The 23,030-nt window shown below is 38.1% G+C and overlaps 2 protein-coding genes across 5 annotated transcripts in view; both read left to right on the top strand.

Annotated features, from left to right (window-relative positions):
- Positions 1-8,258: 8,258 nt before the first annotated feature.
- spi1b (Spi-1 proto-oncogene b) lies at positions 8,259-18,095 on the top strand. Of its 4 annotated transcripts, none has more exons than XM_080885211.1 (5): positions 8,259-8,617; positions 9,133-9,223; positions 10,528-10,682; positions 13,348-13,498; positions 16,020-18,095. In XM_080885211.1, exons 1-5 carry the CDS (start codon positions 8,576-8,578, stop codon positions 16,331-16,333), a joined length of 753 nt encoding a protein of 250 aa, XP_080741337.1. In that variant the 5' UTR covers positions 8,259-8,575; the 3' UTR covers positions 16,334-18,095. The 4 variants fall into 4 exon arrangements, with proteins under 4 accessions (XP_080741337.1, XP_080741336.1, XP_080741335.1 ...); XM_080885210.1 differs by having other exon boundaries at positions 9,130-9,223; XM_080885209.1 differs by having other exon boundaries at positions 10,486-10,682; positions 16,020-18,094.
- Positions 18,096-21,103: 3,008 nt separating this feature from the next.
- Positions 21,104-23,030, top strand: part of mybpc3 (myosin binding protein C3) — a 36,490-nt gene continuing 34,563 nt past the window's right edge. The window contains exon 1 of the mRNA XM_080885444.1: positions 21,104-21,263. Within this exon, the coding sequence (XP_080741570.1) occupies positions 21,239-21,263 (25 nt within the window). The 5' untranslated portion in view covers positions 21,104-21,238. The remainder of the gene's footprint in view (positions 21,264-23,030) is intronic.

Raw genomic sequence — 23,030 nt, 5'->3', positions numbered from 1 at the left:
ATTTTGTCCAAAACCCACCCGCTGACACGAATCACAAACCGGGGGGCCCAGTTTTCTGTAGGCTAATACAACCCTTGCACATAAATGCTGGATTGCTTGCCACTCAGTGATGATGTTTTGTCGGGTGTGGGCTCAGATCACATTGTGCAAAACTGCATTGCACGACAAAGTGACAGTATCTGATCGTAAATTGTGGCTGTAATTAGCCCTGCAAGAGTGTCAGTATACAAAAAAAATGTCTCACGCGTATATTTCTATTCTTGTAAATAAATATACTTTGCTGTTTTTGCAGATAGCAGGCCATGATGCATGTGCATACACGATAGATCTTTACACGTTGTCACACCATTAATCGAATTTTGCCAAATTTAACATGCATGCAACAAACACACTTCAGTGTTTAAAAAGTTGCTTTGTCTTGTTTACATGGTGACTTCTTCATTGCAATTTGTTTTATGTTAGACATGTGAAATAATGTGTTTAGCCCTTGGTATAACCTGGCAACAGCCTGGTAACAGATGCTTTAAATGCTTCTTGCAATCATTCTGTGAGAACAAGTACAAATCAAAATGCATCTATCTAACTTCACGCTGTCTTTTTTCCTCCTGCCACCCTGCTTTGCCACTGATTTAATTCAAAGGGGAAGCATCTATTGTTTTAGCCATGCCGATTACCATTCAGTTCATATTGTCACAACACTTCTGTTTAAGCTGTTTTTGTGCTTACATGTATTGCAACCCTTGTCACAGAAGTGTAGTGGATAAAATAGACTAAGCTTAAAGCAAAATTGCTTAAAACGCCAATCAAAGGTCACTTCTCTTGTGCCACCTTTCTTTCATTCTTTGCAACAAATGCGCATCAAACTGATAAGAAATAATAATAAGAGGTTTGAAACTAGACTGCTGATGTGGCCGAATGAGTTGAACTCATCAACATTAGGAGTTCGCGCTGGATTCACAGCTGTAACAACTTGTCTTGTAGGAAGTTTGTCACCTTCTTGTTTTAATAGGGAAGAAGAAGAAGGAGAAGAAGAAGAAGCCTTATGGTACCAACCTAAATTGGTAGATTTAAGGAAGTTTTTAGTTCCCCTGCTAATTCAGAGATATATAGAAAGCCTGCATTTTTCAGCCACCTTTGGCAATTTGCTTCCAGTAGTTCAGCAACTCCCGTGTAGAGAATTTACAGCTGGATGCTGTACATCAAGTGATGGTAAGACCCAAGCAGTATTTTTTTTTTTTGTTCTCTCTGAGCGAGAATGTGGGCGTTTCTTAACTGATACGAGTTCGCTGTTAGTAATACTTTGTGTTTTTGTACAGGTTTTTAAAAGTGCAGTTTAGAACCAAATATATTCAAGCATTTAACCAACATAGTTCACATCTTTTATTTCAGTAATTTGGTTTTCTTTATTTGGATGTGTTTAATTTTCAGAAGATTTTAATTTGTTTTGTTAACATTAAATATAAGTGCAGATAGATATTCGTCTGTTTTACTGTTTGCCTTTTTGCATGTAACGTCACTGTATTTACTCAGAATGCACAATTTTGTGCAAGAAATGCATGTGACTGAGTTTGCTTATTTATTTTTATTTATTTTCTTTTTTTTGTAAGTTGGTTAGTGTTAGAGTGTTAATCTTTAATAAAAGCCCGCAGAATATGTTTATATACAAATATTTGTGCTTTACTTTCATAGCTTTAATATTTTCTGCTGCACAGAGTTAACCAAAGTTTATATCTACAAGCATCTGCTGTGAAGAAAGTGTAGTCTGCCTGGGGACTTTCTTTTAAGGGTGGGGGTTATAACCTTTTTTTTTTAACTGAATTACTCAACTCTCTCAGAGAAATGGTGAGCGAAGACGATTACGAAATTCGAATACTGCCACAGGAGTTACAGAGTGTGGACATCAACCTGCAGTCATTCTGGTCAAACTGATGTTCTGTGCAGGGGGAGTGCAACACTTCCTGTTGCGACGTACCCTGTATCCTGTTTTCCACAGTCAGTGGTCATGCATGTCATTCCCCTCAGCAAGGCTGTGTGGGCACAACCTCGTGACCATGCGTTGTGAATTTTCTGAGACTGAATCAAGGGAGACTCCACATGTCTGAGAAAAACTCTAAATGTCAGCAGAAAAAAAAATCTGCAGGCCTACGACGGCACGAAGAATTTATGCACGTCTGTTAAGAAAAGACTAAAAGTCTAAAATGTGTTTGACTTCAGTGAAGGACTGTATAATCCCTGTGTTTTGCAGTGTTAAGTAAGCTGTAACAGTACCATTTGATAAGCAGCAGATTACTTCCCTCAAAATATTAGTAATACCTTAAAATAAGCACATACAGGCAGTGATGAGAACACTAACACCTCCACACTGCTGGCCTTGACAAGACATGAGGGGCCACGCTACGCGACCGTGAATTAAGAGGTGGCAATTTAACTGTTTGCCTACATGTGTGGACTTGCAGATATGTATCTTGTGACTGTATTCAGACTGAAAACTGTGAAGTGCTCAGTTACACCCTGTATTGCGGCCAAACCAGAATGCAGTCCTTGGTCTGAGCTGCTGCAGGTCACAAGTATGTAATTTCACAGTGTGTCACTTACACTTACACTTAAATTTATCAACGCTGAGAGCCTTATTTTATATCTCACTGGACCTGTTTGCCTTAGAATAAGCAGCCTCTATTTAGGTACAAGACATCTCATGCTGCATGCCCTGTTACTGGGTGTACATTTTTAATGTGCAGCAGCAGGGACAGTGCAGGTATGTTAGCAGATGTCCTGCTGTTGTGTATGTTGGTTAACGACTGTGGCTTATTGGGGCATGTTATGGAAGTTAATATCTATGGAACTTATTCAATCCACCTCCACTTTTTACTCTTTGATGTTATTGTTGATGAAATCGGGCAGCTAAAGATTTGCAGTTGGTTTGCTGCCATTGGTTATTCTTATTAATAATAAAATATTATTATTGTTAGCTGACTCAACGCCCAGGAAATCAACGAACAAAAGAAAAGTAGGTCAAGTCCCTAGAAAACATGGACACTCCCAACAAAGGTGGTTCTGTTGACAAAATCTTTTACCGCGAGCTTTTCCTTTTTTTTGGATTGAATTGTACAAGAAAATAAAGCAGAAACTCATTGTGCTATGCTAACCATCCACTGACTGCAGCTTTCAATTTACCCTAATTAAGGAAATAATATTGATTTGTGTAATTCTCGTTGAACAAGTGGTAGTAAAACACCCAGAAGTAAAACAGGATTTAAAAGTATTCAAGCAGTGATATGGGACTTTTTAACAAAGCCACTAAAGGAAGAAGGACTATTAGGAATGAAATTGCCATGAATGGACCAGCCTCTTTAATATTTACATTCAAAAAGGAGGTTCATTTGCATTCAGCATTAGTAAAATATACAAATGAATTAATGATATTGAAACTTAGGCAGCTGCCTTGTATTTTGATGCTGAGTCGAGGTTAATGCCTTGCTCAGTAACCCTTAAATGTCATTAAGAGTGGGTACAAAATGTACAAACACGTACATTGCAGCAGATGGAAGATTAAATATGGAGCCCTCTGAGTACCTTTAATTTATACTATTCCAGTCTGCTTAGATTTTTTCATGGTCATTATTTTTTTTCACATCTGCAATGTGGGAGTATCTCTGCCAACGGAGATAAGTACAAACAACTTTGGCACAGCGATCACGCTGAAACTGGACATTAGGAGCACCTGTTTTAAGAGCAGCTGTGCTGAGCCTCGTCATGTTTTAGCAAAATGTCTGCCAGTGGTATAACAGAGCCCTAAGAAATAAACGCATGCACACAGTGTTAAGTAAAGGGATACTTTTCCAAAGGTTGCAAAGAAGTTTTTAGATTGTATTACAGTTCACAGATGTACCTAATAAAGTGACCTCTGACTGTATTTCAGCAAGAGGTTAGTCAAAGTCACTGTAAAATCATACACACATGACAAATGGAAGGCTTTCAGAGAAACACTGTGTTGCATGTGATGTGTTGTGGCAATGGTTTTTATGTTGTGTTTTTGATGTTGCAACCTATCTGTATGATGTTGGAGTAAAAATAAAAATAAAGGTTTTACTGAACACTGAATAAGTTGTCAGTATTTCTTTCTTAAAGCAATATGACTACTGAGTTTGTGACTGTACTTGCAATAAGTTTCAAAGCTGTGTGGAAACTAGTTTGTTTTCAGCCATCTGTTTACTGCAGATGTTTCTGTTACTGCAGTTTCTGTTATGTTGCACAATGCGAATTACGTGTCAACGGTCAGCTTTGTTTTGTTATTTACGCCGGCATTGCCACTCTTTTAATAATACCTTTATATGCCTGATGCCTGTCTGTTTATAAACTGCATAGAAGGGCCTCATCTGGAGCTGGCCTGCATTAAACCTGCTGAACCGACCAGAAAATAGCACGCAAATTAAAATAAAAATGCAGCAGAGAGGTGACCCGCTCTTATCGAGACCTGGACAATCCGGACTGTATGACACGTAAAAGGATTCATTTAAAGTCAGCCTTCAAGGAACTGAATCTGAAACAAGAGTTCCCAGTTCCTCATTTAATAGTATAATACTGCTGTTGTGCATGTAATGTACTTCATCACTCAGGCCACAAGGAAAACAAACTAACACTATAAAACCAAAAAGAAGAGACGATTAAAACACTGACGTCGAGTGCAGTTTTAAAAACTTTGACTGTATGCTCATGTATAAAAACATTAAATGTTAATCTGTTTTTTCTGTCTTTACCTACTTTGGACACAGTGTTGATGCAATTGTTACGACAGAAATGAAACCACAGACTGAAAATGCAGTTTTATGTTACACTTAAGCAAGTTCAACAGGGATAGTTTGACTTATTTTTTTAGTCAGCATGTTCACACTCACTCGGCACAGTACTGCATTTTATTTACTGCATTACATATATTAGAGTGCTGATAAAATCAGAGACAAGCATGACACATTTTAATTCCTTTTAAGATTCCTAAGTATCAGGTCATTTTATCTGTGAGGATTGTTAGGTTTATTTTAATTGGTCACCAAAACATTTAACATGGCTCTCTGATTCAAGATGGTGTTGCTAAAACAAAACAAAACAACAAAAAAAACCCATAATGTAGTACAATTACTCACAGTATTTGAGTATTTCAATCTTTTGCAATATTGTACTTCTCTGTAGCAGTTCAGAGGAAAATACTGTAAACCTTTATTAAAGCTCAAGTCACTGATTATGCCTGTAGTACAAACTACTACAAATAAACTTGCCTCTTTGCCAGTTACAGCATTAAAATGAAGAACAATTTTGCATTAATAATTATCGTGAAATAATATAATAAATATGATCTAGAAATGTGTTATTGTGCATAATGAGCACTCTTACGATAATAATAATGGATTGCATTTATATAGCACTTTTCGGGGCCCTCAAAGCGCTTTACAATGCCACTATTCATTCACTCTCACATTCACACACTGGTGGAGGCAGCTACAGTTGTAGCCACAGCTGCCCTGGGGCAGACTGACAGAGGCGAGGCTGCCATATCGCGCCATTGGCCCCTCTGGCCAACACCAGTAGGCGGCAGGTGAAGCATCTTGCCCAAGGACACAACGACCGAGACTGTACGAGCCGGGGCTCGAACCGGCGACCTTCCGGTTACAAGACGAACTCCCAACTCTGGAGCCACGATCGCCCAATCCCATCGCCCACGATGGGATTTTTAAATACACATTGATGGTGAATCTACAAATACAACAGTTCTTTGGTATTTGTTCTGTGTACCAAAACTACTTTTACAAAAGTAACACATTAAAGTATTTCTCTCACCTCTGAAAATGATAACACATAACTTCTGTTATGAAATGCTGTATTAATTTTATTATATTTTTTATGATATGGAGCACATAACGGAGTAATCTAAATCGTATCCTATATTTAAATGATCATATTTGAGTTAGCTTAATTAAATGGACGTTGAATGTTATGCCAAAAATGGTCATTATGTTGCTTAGTGAGGGGGGGGGGGAAAGAACCAAACATTATCTTTTGGCGTCACTGAAAATAGTTGTGATAGAAATAGTTCCGGTCTTGCTGCAGCTCACTCTGTGTATTAATACTCCTGGAAAATGCTACTGTACATATGGTTGGTTCAGCTCAGGCAGCTGTGATTCAGAGGGGGGCTGGTTTGGGGGTAGGCCTCCGTCTGTGTGTTTTTAACAGCTCCCTAAAGTGAGACAATTATGATCCCTCATCAGTTCAAGGGGAAAGCAGGTCACAAGGATTAAAAGCATTTAAATTTACAAAAGACCCTGAGGTGGCACTATTTCTGTGACGGACTGTAACATGACAGCTTCCATAAAGAGATAAATGCATATGTGCACTCCGTATGACTAATAGTGTGCATTTGCTATGATGTCTATGTGCATGTGTGTCGCATGTGTGTTATTTTAAAATGAAGTTTGACCGACTGATCGATGTATAGCTGAAATCTCTGAATCTGTGTGACCGTGATCTGTGTTCGAAGATAAAGATAAACTCGGTGTTTTGATCCTATGCCGGACTTTATTTTCAGCACAATGCCTTATCACAATACTGCATTCTTCCTCTTAAGCAGGCAGGTCTAACAATATGCACTCAGATTTATGCTACACTGTTACTGTATTATTTATCAGATATTTCAACATCTGGGAAATACGCATTTATTTTCAGATGTTACAGTTGACATGATATGTTTCGAAACTGGCAACCAATGCAGCTACAACACTCAGCCACAACATTAAAACCACTGATAGGTGAGGTGAATAAAATCATCCTGTTACATCTCAATATTTTTGGGCCCTTGGAATCATGAGGATGAGACTCTGACATGTACCATCCACCTAAAGGTAAAGAAAAGGCAGACCATTGCCATGACAGACCTGGGAGGCAGTGGCGATAAGCCTGCCATACTGCAAAAAACATGCTCTACAACTTCAGAGAATACTCCAGATTGATATCTAGATAGGAATCTGTGGGATGTGCTGGAACAAACCTGATTCACTGAGGACCCACACCTCAATGCTCACGACCGAGAGGATCCACCGTCATCTCACTGCACTCCAAGAGAAGAGGTCAAAGCTGTTCTGTTAGGGTGAAAGCGGGCTAAACATTAATAATCAGGTGTTTTTTTAATATATATATATATATATATATATATATATATATATATATATATATATATATATATATATATATACATACATACGTACATACATACATATATATATATATATATATATGGTCGATCATCTAACATCTAAATTTGATGGCAGCCCGATGTCTTCCTAAACATTGAACATGTTGGCCAAAAGAATTAGTTTAATATATGGCATAACAATGCATTACTGAATTAAAAACAAACAGGTGTTTTCTCAGTTTCATAGACTGTCATTACTGTTTGGCAACAGAGGTACTCACTTCCCCCTCAGGAATTATTCTTCTCTGTGTGATAATCACAATCTCCATTTGCCTCGGTGAGGTTACAGCACAGACACTGTACCTTCATCTTATCTCACAGCTGTGCATTGCATGCGTGTGTGTTGTGTGTAGGGGCCACATTTTCCTCAGCAAGCCACTGTTTACATGACCAAAACAAATGTAGTAGTCATTTTGCTACAAAGCACTCCTTCAGTCTCTCGGTTTCAGGTCCGCAGTCAGGATCCAGGCACATGGTTGCCATTTACATACTAAACATAGCAAGGTTGGTAAAATAGCATGGAATTTTTACTTGAGCCCTTGAGACAAAGCAGCTGAGCATTTATAAGCACCATATAGCCATGTAATACATGCTTTATAACATGTTGTTGTCTATTTGTAAACTGCAAGGGATAGTTGACATCATTTCAAGGGTTGATTTTAAAGCTTAAAAACAAAACATGATGTAGCAATTGTGAAAAAAATAGCAATGTTTATTTTAAATCTACATGATTTAAAAATGCATTATAATGTGCAGAAAGAATTTTAAAACATAAATGTTTATATATACTAGTCCATCTGCTTAAATATGACACGTTGTAAAAGCGCAGACATTGACAAAGAGCACAAACAACAACACGTTAAACGCTGTTGCCCACATTTATCACCTCACACTTGATGGGGGGAGAAACTGACAGTGAGGAAAGCCCTCGATGATGATTGGCTACCAAGGCATGGGACAGCATATAGACCCTGATAAATGTGAAGTTTCATGGTCTCCCCTGACAAATCATCAAATGGCCAGGAACCTTTTGCAGACACACTCTATTGCTCCCACCCACACTAAATTTACAGAAGTCAAAAGTTCCTTTTTCATTTTACAGTTAAACAGTGGGCCTTGTTTATTTAATTTTATCTGATGCAGTTGAAAGGCCTGTTTGAGCAGTAAGTGTTATAAGCTTGTGCTATACAATAAGAGAGGGAGACATTTTTTGGTTTTCGTTGACTGAGAGGAAATTTTGAAACATTGTGCAATGGTGCCGCAAAAGTTTTGAAAGGTTGAGAGAGCATTTTACCAGCAAAGCATCTGAGAGTCGGTCCTGGATAAGAGGTATCCATGTTCCATCCATACAGAATGGAGAGCTATCTCATTCAGCCTGTAAGTATAATTTCTTTTATTACAAATATCTAAACTCCGAGGAGACTTTCTAGACTTTGAAACTTAAACAGAGCTGACAGACTAGTCCTTTTTTACCGCAGGACTAAACAGAGAAACACTCTTAAGAATGGATGACATACATTTTTTTTTAAAATTAGATGAGTTAATGTGGTTTCTACTACAATTTGAATACAGGGCTTACAAACTCTAAGAGTGTATTATACGATGAGGTACATGAAATTGAAACTCAAAAGTTCTGAGAGTTTCAGAACTGTAGGACAAAGAAGAGAAAAGAAATCGTCATTATTGTAGCAACACTTGAAGCTAATTTAAATGTGTATACATTTACAGGCGACTTAAACGGGTGTTTAAAATGTTACAAATAATTTACAAATCCATTGGATAAAATGCAGATAAGGAATATATTTTCTGCATAGTCCACATACACCATTGACTTAACGCTTTTCATTAATGATATATACATTTTGTTGTTGTTGCTTTTGTTGTTCCAGCAGCACACAGATGAAATTTACGACCCTGAGATCTACAGACATCAAATTCCAGAATATTCATATCCTTATGTCCTAGATCCAGAAAGCCAGGCAGGTGAGTTTTACTTCAACGTTGATTTTTTCTAATCTTTTACTGTTTAAAGAAATTTAATGTAAATTAATGATGAAAAAAAGTTTGGACTGTGAAAATCCACTCGGTGATATTTAAATGTAAATAATTTTAAAATAAAAAACAATGCATGGAGATTGTATTTAAAGATACTGATGTCATTAACTAAACTGTATTTTTAAATATATAAAAAGATTGATATTAAACATATTTTAGTCATCCTTCAAAAAAAAACTTTGGCCATGGCTTAATGTGGTAACGCAGACTTTTCTGGTTTGTTGTACATAAAAAGACTGCAGTGTGTGCAGCTGGAGCACACTGGAACACAGGAAACAGATGCCATTTCTTTTTTGCCGCTATAACTACAGACATAGAACAACTTTCGCCCCATGGGGTTTTGTTAATATAAGAAAGGTGCTTTACTTTCTCTTGTAATCAACTGTTTTGAATGTTGCACTAAAACAAGTTGACACTGGGCTGGCTGTGAAGGCATCACTTGTCATTTTGATGTGCTCTAACCTGGCGTCGAAAGATGTCAAATCTTTATCTACACCCAGAAATGTTTAAATTCATATATACCGATCAAGGTAATAGATATTAATTACTGTTGTAGTGCTAGAGTTGACATGGGACATGCTTTTTTAACTATTTTTGTTTATTAGTGATAAGACTGCACTTTGCATTTAAAATATTTGCATATTTGCAGTGTTAACACTTAAAAAAAAACTTGTACTTTTCAAGCTAGCTTATCTATCTTTTGTTTTTTTTTTCTAAACAACTAAATAAGTTTTAAAAATAAAACAACTAGGGAAAATTTGTAAAAAAGAAAATTGCAAATTAAAGACAGTCAGTGGCTGTGGTAATAATGCTAGTGTGGCAACAAACAGGAAAGAGCTTCATGCTGAATTCTCTTTTATTCATTTCACACTGTTGATGCAAACTCAGGCACTTTCAGAAAGCCAGTTTTCCACTTGTTGTTTGTTTAAATTCTTTAAATATCTCCAAATATGGATTTTCACAGAAATACATTGTGGCTTTTATTATGTCTCCACTGTCATTTGTGCATTTGTACAGACTTTTTTCCGAGTTTAGATTTGTCTAAAAATCAGTCTGAATGGGTTTAATTTCTTTCCATTTTTTCTAATTTCACATGTTACAAATTCTGCGGTAGCAAAAATAGTTATTACTGTACAAAAAGAAGAGAAAAGGTTGTGGCCATTATGCTGTTTTTCACCATCTCTATTTAGAACACTGGGACTACCATGCTCACCCTCATGTGCACCCTGCAGAGTTTGAAAACCTCCAAGAGAGCAACTTCACAGAGCTCCAGAATGTGCAGGCTCTCCACCCATCTGGGCTCTTACGACACGACACTCTACGATACGAAGCTGAAAACCTGCTTGATCCAAATCTAGCGGCTCATTCCCATGTGTTACAGCAACCAGTAAGTCCTCAAACCCACAAAACACAAGCAGTCATTAGTAGTCAGAGGCTAAAATGACAGTGATGCTGACTACTAAAGGGAATAATTAAGTGCAAATGAAACTGTTAAAAAGAACAAGTGCTGCCAGCAAGCTTTAAACTGTTGGTCTGCAGTGTGCATTCTTTAAACTAAGGCTTTCAGTGCATCATCATCAACTACTCGAAATGAGTTATTTGAAATCAAACATTTACCCACCAGTGAGTATGATAACACATTAAACTACTTTGATGTTATTTTTTTTTAATCTATTTAAAGCCACTGACATTTACACTATTCAACTGTGCAAGTATGAAGCATAACTATACTCTGCTCTCTGTGGTGGAGTGGAAAAAGCATTCACTAGAAACTGATATCTGTCAGCTGATTGACACATAAGCCGATTTTGCTACAGTGCACCATATATTTTTACTTCTATGCAGACATCTTCAGAATCTACATAATTCGAGGCTGTTATTGAAATCACAGAGAAGATTTCGGGACCTTGAGGCCCTTTAAGGTCCTGTTACAAAAATCAGGAAGTGAATCTTTTGAGTTACAAGAAACACTTTTATTTTAGTGCTTTTTTCTTCTTTCTTCCCAGTGTTAAAGGAAAAATTACTTTGAATAGGCTCTGTAGACTCAGCTAAACTCAAAGTCACATCTGCATGCTTCAAACCTCCAGTTATGAACCAGTGAACTAGAACAGAGATCTCTGGTTTTGGAAAACAGTACGTCTAACCGCTTCAGCGTCGTCAGTTTCAAACCCCATACATTTTGTTGCCTACCTCAGTATGAACTTGTGTTATGCAAGCGTGTGCATGTGTGCCTGTTTTCTTGTATATTCACATGTTTCAAAGGAGAAAAAAACCCACAAAAATTCTACATTCAATCTTCAGCACATGTGAGATCATGTGCATCACAATAAAAAGGACTTGTTTTGATGAAGATCAGAGACTTTCCCCAAATCTTACCATGTATGTACCATGTATAGTGACATTTATGGCTACATGCAAAGTTCATGTTCCCTATTTTAGGTGATGTTAAGTCCAGAGATGTTATAACAATAAACATTTCACTCAGTAGTGTGAAGACGTAAAGTCCTGAAACAAGCAGATACAGCTGACGTGTAGCATAAAAGCATAAGGGATTTTTCATGTTGTAAAACATCTTTTGATTAACCTTAAACTTCACCAAAATACTCACCTCATAAAGAGCAACTTGTGCTTTTGCTGTTAGCAATCACACAAAAAAAACCCTCACAGAGCATGTGTGCCTATAGGTCACATGACGGTTTTCACTTGTTAGCGAGTGAAATTTCCCTTTTAAAAAAACATCTGCCATTTTTTACGAGAGGAAAATGTTTGTGTGCTTGGAAAAAAAAGAGACAGAGCGAGATAAGGTGTTGATACAGAAATTTAAGTGTAACAGGAAAGTACAATGTGAAAACCACTGTTCGCACATGGAAATTCACATTTAGGTATCCGTACCGACCGTTGCCTCAAAAGATGTTATGAATACATTGACAGCTATTGCCTGTCACACGCACAGGAGCATCCACACATCACAGCTCATGCAGAGAGAAACTTTGTTTTACGCTTTCACTTGCAGTGAGAACATCTTAGTGGAAACCCACACTTCACTGTATGTGTTTGATATAGAGTACAGTACAACAGTACCCAACGACCATAGCGAATAGCTGTGCAATGAATTATACTTTTGCCAAGCTTATGCATCGGCATTGTGAAGATGACAATTCTAATGTTGCAGTGAAATGCTATACCGTTAAAAGTGTAATATGTTGTGGTCTTGCAGCACTACCCACTCAGGACCTCAGTTTTCATACTTATGGTAGAGCTGTCGGATGGCTTTAGATTTCACGGGCGTTTCTGATAAAGTGGTCACAGAGTGCATTTGAGAGTGGCACCATCATCTCTGTCTGCACTTTATATTAGTAACGTAGTTTAAAACTTTCCAAAAGTCTTTAGCTGTCAAACATGCGGCTTAAAAATGATATTAGAACTAAACCCATGCACACATACATACATGAAATAGATAAATAGATGCATACATACTTAAATAAATAAAACGTGTGAAACTGTGTCTGAAAAAACCAGATAAAGGCTAAATACCATACTTGAAAAAATTTTACATTGCAAGGAAAATTTCTTTTCTCAATTAAAACGGCAGACCTCTTAGGAAATTAAGTACAGCTACAAATACAAATTAAAAGATGGATTACATCATTAAGTTCTGTAGCCCTTGGTAGTTGGATTGGACCACTCTGAACATGGCAGTATCTAAATGTCACATTTAGTTACAGCAGAGTTTAGTTGAACTGCTTTACAAACTGCTCTTTATTGCATCAGCTTGTAGAAAGTACTGTACTGTATACTTTTTTTTTTTTTACCAATAAATGCTAAGTGCAATTTTGCATTCTTTATCCATCTTTGGTGCTAAACATTATTTAAAATCATTCGCAAGAAGAAGCTCTTTTCTATGAAATGATACATCATTATTTCATTATTATTATTATTGTTTCACTTCAACTCAGGGGAAACCTGGAGATGAAAATAATTTAATAGATAGTCTACAAGTTAAATCATTGCAAACATTTTATTTAAAACTAACTTTGATTTGTATGCTACAGGTAACGTTCTTCCCTCGGACCTTGTATCCACCGCATATATCCCAGCGCAGCTCTGATGAAGAGGACCATGGGGCACGAAGTCCGCCACTGGAGGTGTCTGATGAGGAGTGCTTGAGAGATCGAGTTTCTTATATCCCAACAGGAGAGCTGGGTAAGGAACTAGATTTGTTGTACTCAGTCTGTGGCAGTTAGCATGGATACTTTAGGAAGCACCAACTGTTCTGACCGTGTTCACATTCATAGTCTCACTCTTAAGATTCTCAGGTCGTTGTATATCTAGAAGTTCTACGTCAATACTCTTTCTTTAGGTTCTTGAGTCCTGGAAACTAAAGGAACTTTCTATAATATCTGATCGTGGCTCAAGAGTTGGGAGTTTGCCTTGTAATCGGAAGGTTGCCAGTTCGAGCCCCGGCTTGGACAGTCTCGGTCGTTGTGTCCTTGGGCAAGACACTTCACCCGTTGCCTACTGGTGGTGGTCAGAGGGCCTGGTGGCGCCAGTGTCCGGCAGCCTCGCCTCTGTCAGTGTGCCCCAGGGTGGCTGTGGCTACAATGTAGCTTGCCATCACCAGTGTGTGAATGTGTGCGTGAATGGGTGGATGACTGGATATGTGACGCGCTTTGGGGTCCTTAGGGACTAGTAAAGCGCTATATAAATACAGGCCATTTACCATTTACCATCTGTATAAACACCATGTGGACGTGGTCCAAGTTCCTCTATGAATGCGTTGACCAAGACAAGGGGCATGTTTATTTGTTGCGTTTTAGGTCATGCATGAATCAGAGGTGCTTCAAGAGTCTCTGTCTGACTTACGGATGAGTTTTGCTTTCTGTGCACTTGGATAGTGGACATTTGTCAATAAGACATGTCAGCTTTGTGTTCTGCTGACAAATTAAATTGCGCTTTTAGGATCAGCTACACGTTGCACAACAACTGCTGGTCTTGCATCTTCTCCGGAAATTGGCCACAAAAAGACAGTGAGGTTTTCTTTTCTGTTATGAATTATCATGAATTTGGTCTCCAAGAATGGAATTCAGTTCAACTCATTCATCCGTCCACCAAGCCTATCACAGCTGTCACTAGGCAAGAGGTGGGGTACTCTGAAAACAGGTCAATTCAGTTCAGTTCGGTTAAAAGTTTCTGTCTCTCTACACTGGATTTTGGAAAACATGCAGTGTGTAGAGTGGGAAAGCTTGCTACCTCGCTGGCCTTCTAATGAGGTATCTACAGAGATCTGTCAGTCTTTGGGGCATTTTTTTCTGCTGTGACCAAGTTCTGTATAAAAGTGGTAGACAGCAGCATGTTTGTTGAATAGGCATTTTTTCCAACACAGCAGGATTGACTCACACACCAGAGTCAGAGTCTCAGTGTCAGTGGACGTTCTGGATCATGTCCAAATCCTTTCACAGTTGACCATTGTTCTCTGGCTTAACCAAAAGTAGTGTGCACTTCCTCTTTTATATTATTTAGGATGTGACAGAACCTGAGTAGTGTCTGGTGCCCAGTGTCAGTAGTACCTGTAGTCAAGTGGCTTATGCTTTATGCAGTGTTTTGTTTTGTTTGGGGGAATTTTTTTCTTTTAAACCAAGCACCGAGGTGAGGATTTCAGTGGAAGTGAATGTGCGTCATACTAAACTGGTACCATGTAAAATGCTCCCCCCCCCCCCCCCCCCCCCCCCCCCCCCCCATCGGCTTTACAGAGTTCCTTTAGTTTTGGATTGTGTATGAGTGGAAGTGAAAGGAGAAAAAAAAACAAAAACGCCATATTTCTCTGACTATAGAGACATTTTGTCCAAGGAGTAAATAGTTTGGTCGCATGTGTAATTGTCACCTACACTCCCGATCAGGTGGCTGTAAAAATAACTCTTTTAAACTATAAATTAGATTTTTATTTAATTATTTTGTTAACAAATTAGTCACAATAATCTTAGAGTGCAAACGAATGATTTTTAAATGTCTCAAAAAACTACAGTATGATGATATTAGAAAAAGATATGTGTTGTGTTCCCATATAACATACAGCATGAACAGTGTCTTTATCTTGCTTTTGATGTGTACAGAAGTCAATTGTCCTCAGTTTTGTTGTATGGCTACAGGCAGCCATGTGTAAAGTGATATAAATTAACGAACGACCTCCTGCATCGTTAATGTGACATCTAAGCATTGGTTAACCTACTTCAGATACAGTTAACTGTGCGTCAAGCTAGGTTCATTTCATTACAACAGAATGATTGTGTAAAAAATATGATGAATCATGGACGGCTATATCTGCAGGAAAAACATTTTCCATTGCTTCTAAGAACTTAAAAGCGTTTTCGTGCAAAGTCATTGCAGTGTTGCACTGTACGCCGTGTAACGTTGACACACATAAAACAGATATTGTAAAATCAACTACTGCTCTGCTGAAACAATTTTAGTTCTAATTTTCTCAGTGACCGATCTTTGACTTTGTGTAATTTGTATAAAGTTATACATTTCTTTATTTAATCTTTTATGATTTATATTCACACACACACACACACACACACACACACACATATATATATATATATATATATATATATATATATATATATATATATATATATATATATATATGATTTTCTAATCTGTAAGTAAAACAAAAAAATTATAATATGTCACTTCTAATGATGCAACTCTCTTGTTTCCAAAGGTAATAAAAAGAAGATCCGCTTGTACCAGTTTCTGTTGGACCTTTTAAGGAACGGCGACATGAAGGACAGTATCTGGTGGGTGGACAGAGATAAAGGGACATTCCAGTTTTCTTCCAAACACAAGGAGGCTCTCGCACACCGCTGGGGAATCCAGAAGGGAAACCGCAAGAAAATGACCTACCAGAAGATGGCTCGTGCTCTGCGCAACTATGGCAAAACCGGAGAGGTGAAAAAGATCAAAAAGAAGCTGACGTACCAGTTTAGTGATGAGGTGCTGGGCAAGAGTCATCTAGACAGAAAAGCATACATATAGGCAGGAGGAATGCTCAAATACTAGCACTGAATAATGAAAAGTATAGATTTAATCAGTCTTCCTGATGAGTACTGCTGCACAGTGTGACCGGGTCTTTGAAGGTACTAGTAAATGCAGCATAAAGCTATGGACCACAATCTTCCTTCTAAGACATGCTGGGGGACCGTTTAATAAGTACAGAAGAATCACCATAGAAAGCTCAGTTTGGCTTGTCTGTCTGAAATATTTGGAAGACAAAATACTCCAAATGATCACAATGAAAATAAAGTCAGGGCCGAACACGGTTATGTGTAACACGCTGTTTGTAAATGTGTATAGATATTTGTGAATGAGTACTTTTGAAAAGGTGTTATTGCTGGTGTTCCTTGTTGAGGTGGCCAGAGTTGGAAGTGAAAGTCATGTGATACCATGGTTTAGAGAGACCTTTGATACACACACCTAACAGACAAAGTCAATATCAGGAACTAGAAAGAATTCCTAATTACAACTACCCTTGGGCCATTTTAGTCAAAATAGCTTTAAAGTGTGCAGTTTATTACAGATTAAAGTTTATTTCAGGCTTAAAGTAATACAGTTTAATGACTTTAGCTCAGTCTCTCAAAAACTGCAGGCAACTCTTGTCTGACGCCTAACTCTTGTGAATGAAATACAGACAAACAACATGTACAAAACAACCATAAAGTTGAACTTCACCTCTTAAACCACAAAAACCACTACCAGCCACGGGGAACAATCATCTACGATCATCAAACTCTACAACATCATTTTCAAACACATTCATAAATCTTTGTTCTTAATTTTTCTTGTAGAATTTCTTTTTTGTCATTTTGGTTTATTGTGTCTTTTTGATAGAAAGTATAATAGTTTTCCTGTGTACGCAACAGAAATGTGAAAAAAAATACATGGCTTTTACATTAAGACTTTAAATCCATGGGTAAACAGATTGAGTGCTTCTTTTCAAAGGTACTAAAGTCAGTCAGATGAACTTTCTGATAAACATTGCATCTCTGAAATGTAAAAGCAAGCTGGGATTATTGTTTTTCAGCTATTTGGAATCTGGAGCAATGAGTTCCAGCAGGTTACGTCTGCTTTTGTTTTGTAGCTTCATATTAAATGTACAAGCAGCAGCTATATGACTCTTTTCTTCGAACTCCTGGTATGAGAGGGATTTGACTTGTTCGCTGCCTGTTTAAAAGCATTAAGGAAAAGAAACAGAGCCCTCTCTTGGGTGGGGTGGATGTAGGCATGTTGACATCCCCCTATGCAGTTTTAAGTGGGGGTGCACACATAGACGTTCATATTCTGTTTGGAAATATCTGATATATTTTCAAAACTAAATTCTGCTTCATGTCATTCAACCACAGCAATGACATTCAACTTCTTTGTCATGTTGAACATGTACAAGTTCTCTTGTAATGTTTTTACTACTGTTTGTATATATTTAAACTGGATTTTTAAAAAATATATTTAAAACAGAATATTAGGTTTCATATCATGGTTTAGAAGACCGTATATGAAACGCTGTATGTTACAATTACAAATCGCATGTACAAAGTTAATAAATTGTCCGTCACCTTATCTGTATTGTGCTTCTTGCAAAGATAATTGTGATGTGATTTGGGCAAACACTGGAGATAAAACACAAAGAAGAAGAAACACAAAGTCTATATAAAGTTGAATTGTGTTAGACACACAGATTAAGTGACATCTCTCATTACAACTGAAAAGATAATCGTTCAACTATGAGGAACTATGAGGTTAATATGGGGCTGGGGAGGTGAAGTCACTTGTCACCAAGTACTTATATCTGCCTGTGTGTACTGACACACCGCAGCCACCAGTTCCCCTGTTCATAGAGGGTATAAAGAACCCACTATGTTGAAAGTTACACAACTACAATTTTTATGTTATATCACTGAGTGGGCAATGTAGTCCTCTGTTCATTTGTTCTCTATTTGCTTTTCATTTTCATAAAACATTTTTTAGCAAACTGTCTAAAGAAGACCTATGAAATGCTCACTGACTTCTCCGTTTCCACACACATCCTTTTTTAACTGAGAAAATAGGAACGAAATTTATTTATCATGTCAGAATCAAGTATGTCAAAGGCAAATTTTGTCATAGATAGATGCTCCTGTATGTGAAATATTAACATATGTAATGTGTTACTGAGGGTAGCAGATTTAAATATGTATAATGTGTGAAATTAGATATTTAGAAACTGTGTTTTATGGCATATTGTATTGACCTTGTACTGTTGAAGCTTCATCGTGGGCCAGAGAAAAACACTTTGAGAGTTATTTTTCATTTAAAGTGCTCAGCGTCTGTGTGTTGGTCTCACAGTTGCATTCTAGTTACGATGGCCATTGGCATTATGGGAGTAGCCAAACTGCAACATTTACTACTGTAATCTGCAATATGTAAATATAAAGTTACCACAGCACCTGGTGTCTCAAGAGCCAACAGCTCCCCACAATGGCTGAGCTATAATTAATATCAATAACATGTAGGCGTTAAAATGTCCTTCAGTCAAATACAGTAATTTAGAGCTCATGCAAGAGAAGAGAACTGTGTACATGAGATGCATAAAAGCACCAGATTAGAGTATAGTACAATATAGTTAGTGTAATATAGTATAAACCTTTTGTAGACACAAATCCCTTTGGGGTGCATCAGGAAGGGCATCTGGTGTGAAAACGTTGCCAAATCAAACATGCATAGCTACACGATGTGGCAACCCTTGTGAATAAACGAGCCGCTGATGGTAGCTTTAGTATAGCATAGACAAAAAAGGTCTGTTAGGAGGTAACAAGAGAGAACGAAAGGCAGAAGTGTGGAGTAACATTTAATTTCAGGACTGTGGCTGTCAAAGAGAGAGCTGGCTGATTCACAAAATCATGGGTTTGAGGCATGCCACACAGGCTGGATGTCAGTAAGAAGAGAAAGAGGACTTCTGGAGTAAGCTGGATGAAGCGGTAGAGAGTGTCCCCGGGGGGAGAGAGTGGTGATTGGAGCAGTCTCCAAAGTTCATGAAAGTGAAGATAACAGAAAGGATTAGGAAGTGTTAGGTTGGTATGATACTGAAGAGACAAATGCAGAACGATAGATAGTAGTGGATTTCGTGAAAAGGATGGAAAAGGCTGTGGTGAAAAGTCTAAGGAGCTTGGAAAGCTTGGTGAAAATGTGCTTCAAGAAGAGGAGGAGCACGGAGTAACATATAAGAATGGAGGTGAAAAGAACAAGTACATGAAACTATTCAAAGGAGGATGTTAACAAAGAAAAAGTGAGATAATCTGAGACACAAGCACAGAGAGGGTATAGATACGGCAAAAACTGAGTTGAAAAGGAAAAGGCTAAATGTGAGTTGTATGTAAGGCTGAACACTAAAGAAGAAGAAGATCAGAGAGGAAGTGTGCTGATGCCAGTTTTCAAGATGATGTACGGAGCTGTAGTAACTGCACAGGGATAAAGTTGAAGAGCCATATCATAAAGATGTAGGAAAGAGTTAGTTTAAGAAGAGAGATGATGATCAGTGAGCAGCAGCATGGCTTAATGCTGAGAAAGAGAAGTATAGATGTAATGTTTACTTTGAGAGTGTTGATGAAGAAGTATAGAAATGGTCAGACGGGGCATCACTGAATGAATCTGCAGAAAGCATTCAGTAGGAAAGAGTAAGCGAGTGGCAAGAGAGGAACTGTAGTACTGCATGAGGAAGTCAGGGGTGGAAGAAAAGTATGTGAGGGTGGTGCAGGGCACCATGAGGATAGTGAGTGAGTAGTGAGGTGTGTAGTAAGAGTGACAGATGGGTTCAAGGTGTGGGTGGAATTACATTACTGAACTATGATGTTTGCAGTTGAGATTTTGATCTGTAGTGGGAGTAAGATGCAGGTGGAAGAGAACCTGGGCAGGTGGAGGTATGCTGTGGAGAAAAGAGGAATAAATGTTTGTAGAAGCAGGACAGGGAGAAAGGTGTAACAGCAATGCTTCGAGGGGTAGAATTATGGTATGATGTATGTGGCATTAACAAAAAGGAGGCAGAGCTGAAGATTTTCATTGAGAGTGACGGGAACAGACAGGATTAGAAATAAGTACATCAGAGGGACAGTTCAGGGTGAGCAGTTTAGAGATGAAGAGACAAGGCTTTGATGGAGGGATAGTGAATATATTCAACACGGCATGTTGAAGATGGAGCTGAAAAGAGGAAGAACACAGTGAAGATTCATGGGTGTAGTTAAGGAGGACATGTTAAGGAGGAAGATGCTAGAGATAGAGTGAAATTGAGGCAGATGATCCACCTCGGTGGCCCCTAAAGGGATCAAGCAACTTTGTATTTGCTCGACAACCTCATGGCTCAGTTGCTGCCAAAAAACAACAAGATTGCCATGCATGTGTGTCCAAGACACAGACCAGTTAAAGACCTTATCCATTAAAAAAAAACAAACAAACTAGAGTTTGTCTCTCTATTTGTAGTTTCAACTCTTAGACATACAGGCTAACAGGAGGCAGAACAGATGTGGGCAGAGCAGACTTTTTTTGGAATCAAAGTGCTAAATATAAACTACTGCGTTACATCTCTTCCCCTCCCTCTCAAGGCCTATCATTCAGCCGAGGTGCAGGAGGAAAGGATGGTTGAAGTATAGCCCTTGGTCAGACGTGACCGGTGACAGGCGGTGGGCTGGGAAGTGGGGGCTGGGTCACTGCTGGAATGGGCTGTAGGAGTGGAGTGGTGTCTGCGGACACTGGCTTAGGACTAGCAAAAATGGCACAAGAGGTGGGATGGTTCATGGAAGGAGGGGAGGCATTTTTGGAAAGAGGCCCACTATTAAAGGCAGGGGGTGTTGAGACAGACAGCAGACTGTTTGGGAGCAAAGAGTCACACAATTTGAAGAGAGGAGATTGATCAGGATGCCAGAGCCAGTCAAAAAACCAAGTAAGTGGACATATTCGACTACCTTAGCAAACAAAGATGGAGCAATTTATTTCTCATCTTATTTAATGTTCCTACTGTTCTGTCACATGCCTGCTTTGAGCAAACTAATCCATGAATCAAAAGGTTTGCCATAGATATGAGTTCTCTTAATAACTGTAAACTTTTAGATACACTCTTTATTGTGATATTACCACGTTCTACCTTAATATCTAGTCAGAAGAACAACAATATGGCAAGACATGTGTAAAAAGTACATGTGAGAAAAAGCTGAGATGGGCCACACCCCTCTTAAGCAATGAACCACAACTAAACTGCCTGCCAAATACCTGCATATCATTTTCGTTATAGACGGTGACACAGCCTTTGTTTTTTGTTCATAGTGTTTTTATATGAAAAGTTTTCTAAACAGACTTAAAACATCATTTTAAATATAAAGCTTATTTATTCCCACGCAATGACTTTAACCTGTGTAACTGAGAAATGACATTTGGAAAACATAAAGAAAATGTAGCTCTTCCTTTTCATGATTATTAAATGAAAGGTGGTTCAATATGTTCACTTTGTACAGCTTAAAGATGTGTAATGCAGTTGACCAAGTAAAGTAGCAGTATTCTTCTTCCATCCCCTCAAATTTAAATATATTCCATGGCTTATTAAGGTGCCACAAGTGCCTTTATTAAAATGCTTTATCAGCCATCATGTAGCCAGGAAGGGAAAATCAGAACCTACTACATTCGTGTGCATGCAGTTGTTGTTTCTCATCAGAAAACACTCTGAACTTGAAGCCCTTTTTGGTCTCGTCAGTAGCTCACTTACAAATCTCGCGGCGCAGGTGGAAACATCGTCTGATGTGAAATCGACACTGTCACATTTCCAGCATCACTGCATTCACAAAATGATTCACTGATCCAAAAATGCCCCGCAGGATTCCAACTTGACAAATGACTTTCCACAGTTTTCTTTGCGCTCTTGAGTGGGAAATGAATGGCCGCTTGAGGAGCGAGAAGCCTGACATGTCACATATCCGATGACAAAGAGTGCAGCCCAAATGGCCAAGCTTGTGTGCGTGTGTTAAGACCTTTAGTGTCAAGGATTTGTTCAGGACAAATTGTCTTGAGCCCATAACATTACTGACAATTACTGTCAGTACAGTGCGGTCAATAAGATTGTTTTCAGTCAAACATTTAAAGACAAGAATAAATACAGCAACAACATTAAGAAAAGCTGTAATAATATATAAATGAACACATTTGGCTGCAGAAGGTGCATTCAGCTCAATCCTAACCTTTAACACTAATCACTTGTTAATGTGATTGAATTAAACAGAGATTAAACTGTAAATGCCAACATTTAACCCGGTCATCGTGAGATTCAGCTGAAATAATTTGCTAAACATATCCAAAAATAAGGTGAAATTAGGTTTAAAAGACCACTAATCAGCTTTACAATTACTAAAATTCTCTAAAAATAAAACTCAAGGGAGTCTATTTGACCTTAAAGCCAGACAGCAGTATGAAAATTAGAACAGTACAGATGATTGACAACATGACAAGAAGGGCACATTATTCTTCCTCTCCCTTTAAAGTCACAAAAATAGCATCCAGCTAATCCCTCAACTATGATACCTGCAACCCCTGTTGCAGCTTAAGCCTGCCAGCCTCATTTATTAGTCCAGTACATATGCATCCTATATTTAAACTCATACTTGCGGGGCCATCTGTTAACATGTGGAGGGCTTTTTTTTTTTTCTTTTTTTGGTTTGTGTGT

Source organism: Rhamphochromis sp. 'chilingali', assembly GCF_963969265.1.
Source record: "Rhamphochromis sp. 'chilingali' genome assembly, chromosome: 6".
NCBI lineage: Eukaryota > Metazoa > Chordata > Actinopteri > Cichliformes > Cichlidae > Rhamphochromis > Rhamphochromis sp. 'chilingali'.
The sequence above is the reverse complement of the archived record's forward strand: the minus strand, read 5'-3'. Positions and strand labels throughout refer to the sequence as shown.